The following is a 3,088-nucleotide window of genomic DNA, read 5'->3' on the forward strand; positions in this document are numbered from 1 at the left end:
AACATATTTAATAACAAAGTGATGTGTTCCCACACTAAATAAGATAACAGCTGCATTTACACACATTTATTCAGATCATCAGTTTCCAACATTTTCCAACTAACATCACATTGGATCTCCTCATCTCACTGAGTCTTCTACAGGTCGGTGGGCCAGTTGTTGTAGACAGATGGACACATGTACTGTTTCAGCAGCAGATTCACTTTCTCCGTGTCTGCTCCCACCGCACTGTGAACAAACACGGCATAAAAAACATGCTGACACGTGCGGATAAAAACACAAAGAGCCATTAATGAAGAAAATATAAACTCTCTAATGATGTCTGCTGAACTAAAACCTTTATTACTTTATAGTAGCGGCACACCGTAACTATCTCCAGTTTTATATATTAGTATGTATCTAATTTTACATCTCAATGTTTTATTAAGAACAACGCTTCCAATTCATTCAAACCATGTCATACACTTTACTCTGCTACGCCATAGTGCTTTTAATATGAAAATACTACAGGAAGTGTGAAATTTCACTCAAAACGTTCAACTTGCCACTAAGTTGAAAATCCAACCAGGTAGATTGTGAAAAACAAAAACCCAAACACTTTATTTCATAGTTTTTTGCGAATTCTACTCAGCTGTTTTCTTCCATTGCTGATTAACTGTAGTCAATGAAACTCAGCACTTCACAATAAAAGCCAGTCAGGGAAAGACTGTGTCAGTAAAAGATCCGAAAGTTAATTAAATTGGAAGTGAGGTGACACTAATACCTGAATGAAAACAGTGTTACAGAAGAACGACAGCAGAGCACTGAGTGCAACACAAACCTGTTGTTGGAATTTGTGCTGTGGAGAATTATTCAGTGCTCATATTACTTCAAACTGTTCCTGTTTCTGCCTTTATTTGTTCGTCTCTTATATGCTTACTACTTTTATTTGAGACCTATCTTTAAAAAGTTGGAGATAACTCTTGTCTGATTTTGATGCATAAAAAGCGAAAAGTCAGCTTAGAGGGACTGCTGTGTATGGAGTCACAAGTTTTTCCATCGTTAGTGTTAGAATATGTTTCACTGTTCTTATAATGTGCCTGTCACATGTCGCACCTCTTCTTTATGCCTTGCATGCGGCGCAGAAAAGCACAGATTGAGGTGTGTTTGGCTTTAGAGCGCAGAAACTCTGAGTATCTGTTTGAGAACTCGATGTCTCCCAGCTGCCTCCTGCGGTCTAGACCTGAAGACATCAGCTGCCTGAAACACAATCACATTATCATTCATCTCAGTTTTATGTTTACCTGTATATGATTTTGAATGTGCACAATTTTATCTACAATAAAAAGGAAATGCATCACTTATTACACAAATACTGTTGACGCTTTTTGTACAGTGGAAAAAAAGATGTTAGAGCTGACACTGATGCTCCTCGTCCACTTAAAGTAGCCCAATGCTAATGGAAGACAGTTGTGAGAGTCATGTCAGTGAGCTATACAATAAGCTGAAACTCATTGCAAAAATGGCTCCAAAAAGTAGAGTAACAGCAGCAACGGTTAGGTCTTATTGCAAAATCTCACTCTGTGTATATGAGATCCAATCCCACATTTAAGTGAAGAATCACTTTTAATGTAAACTCACCTGAGTCTGGCCTCAACCAGAGCATCTGCAGAATTTGCTGACAGAGACCATGGTGCGTTCAGGGGTCTGATTTGAGTCAGGAATTCTTCTACTTCATCCTGGTCCCTGAGGTTACATGAAAGGAAGATGAACATTTCAAGAACATTTCTGAACTCTGTTGAGGAATCATAAATCTTTGTATAATAATTATAATTATTATCTTATAATTTCAGATTATTGAATTTTAGCAAAATCTGAAAAATTTGTTTGGGGATGGAACGTTACCTGACAGGAAGTGATGTGATGAGGTGGAGGAAGGAAAACAGCAGGAAAACCTGAGTGACGCTGATGGATGGCATCATGAAGATGGTAAAGATGATAATCTCCTTAGAAGGCAAGCAAATGATTCAGACTTTCTTCAGTAAACTTAGGTTTGTTTAACAAAGTTCTCCTTGTGACCTGCGTCTCATCCAACACATCTGGAACAAACTACAATATCACTGGACCAAAATAATCCTGATTCAGAGCAAATTAACTGTTTATTTCTTTCTTCATACCATCCTCTCGTTCTTTCTTTCTGAAATCTAACTTCTTTTAAAATATTCTTTCAGTGTATGTCTCAGACAGCAACAATGTTTAAAACATGCCTGTTGATTACTGCTTTTATTTACATGCGCAGTGGAAATAACTGGATGGATAAAACAGGAATATAAATGCAAGTCTTATTGAAAAGTGGGTACTTACAGGATAGGTACTATGGACAAAACTGAAATTTAGGAAAAACTGACAATCCTCTCCAGTAACACCTTCAATTAACCAACACATCTTTGCGTGCAAGAATATCATATGTCAAAATGTTCAAATTGAGAAAAAACAAAACTGCTTTAAAATGCTGCTTTATCAAAAACAATGATGTCTCTTTGAGCTTTGTGGTGAGCGAGAAGCTAAACAGGCATCGCTGTTTCAAACAAAACAGGAAAGCTAAGAAATCATTTGTGGCTAAGATGGTCCGCATGATCAAAACAAGGCAAGACAATGAAATTACAAAGGAAACAAATCAAATGCAGTGACTGTTACTTCTGTAAAGAAAATCCAACTTAAACTGCATTAGATCTATATTTAGGTCTGGCTCAGCATTAATAGATCTCTTTCTTTGCACTTCCAAAAGGAAAGCTTAAATGAACACACTCAGTACAGTCAATGCCCTTTGAGACTCACCTGCACTGATCCTGCTGAAATCAACCCCGCAGACTGATGTCGAGCTCCGCACCACATCCTTTTGTACCTCCTCAGGTATCGACCTCTGCCAGACTTCACTCTGATTTTACAGTTCTGATTATTTATTCTGTCAACAGATTAAGTTTGCAGTCGGATTTTCCAGCTGCGGGTTGGCTTGTTGACATCCTGAAATGTTAATGATATGGGATCGACCATCCTTAATGAGCTTTAATCACCTGTGAGAGCTGCATCCTGTTTGCTCACATGAAAT

General features: G+C 37.8%; 1 protein-coding gene across 1 annotated transcript; it reads right to left on the reverse strand.

Annotated features, from left to right (window-relative positions):
- On the reverse strand, window positions 1-1,958 carry LOC146665387 (uncharacterized). The gene is made up of 4 exons (XM_085410938.1): window positions 1,885-1,958; window positions 1,621-1,725; window positions 1,096-1,239; window positions 1-228 (listed from the first exon to the last, which is right to left on the reverse strand). The coding sequence occupies exons 1-4, from the start codon at window positions 1,956-1,958 to the stop codon at window positions 138-140; spliced, it is 414 nt and encodes a 137-aa protein (XP_085267064.1). The 3' UTR covers window positions 1-137.
- Between the last annotated feature and the right edge of the window lie 1,130 nt (window positions 1,959-3,088).

The sequence above is a fragment of the Rhamphochromis longiceps genome, linkage group LG7 (genome assembly GCF_057381845.1).
Source record: "Rhamphochromis longiceps isolate RC_006_pf linkage group LG7, R_longiceps_female_GT1.1, whole genome shotgun sequence".
Taxonomy (NCBI): Eukaryota; Metazoa; Chordata; class Actinopteri; order Cichliformes; family Cichlidae; genus Rhamphochromis; species Rhamphochromis longiceps.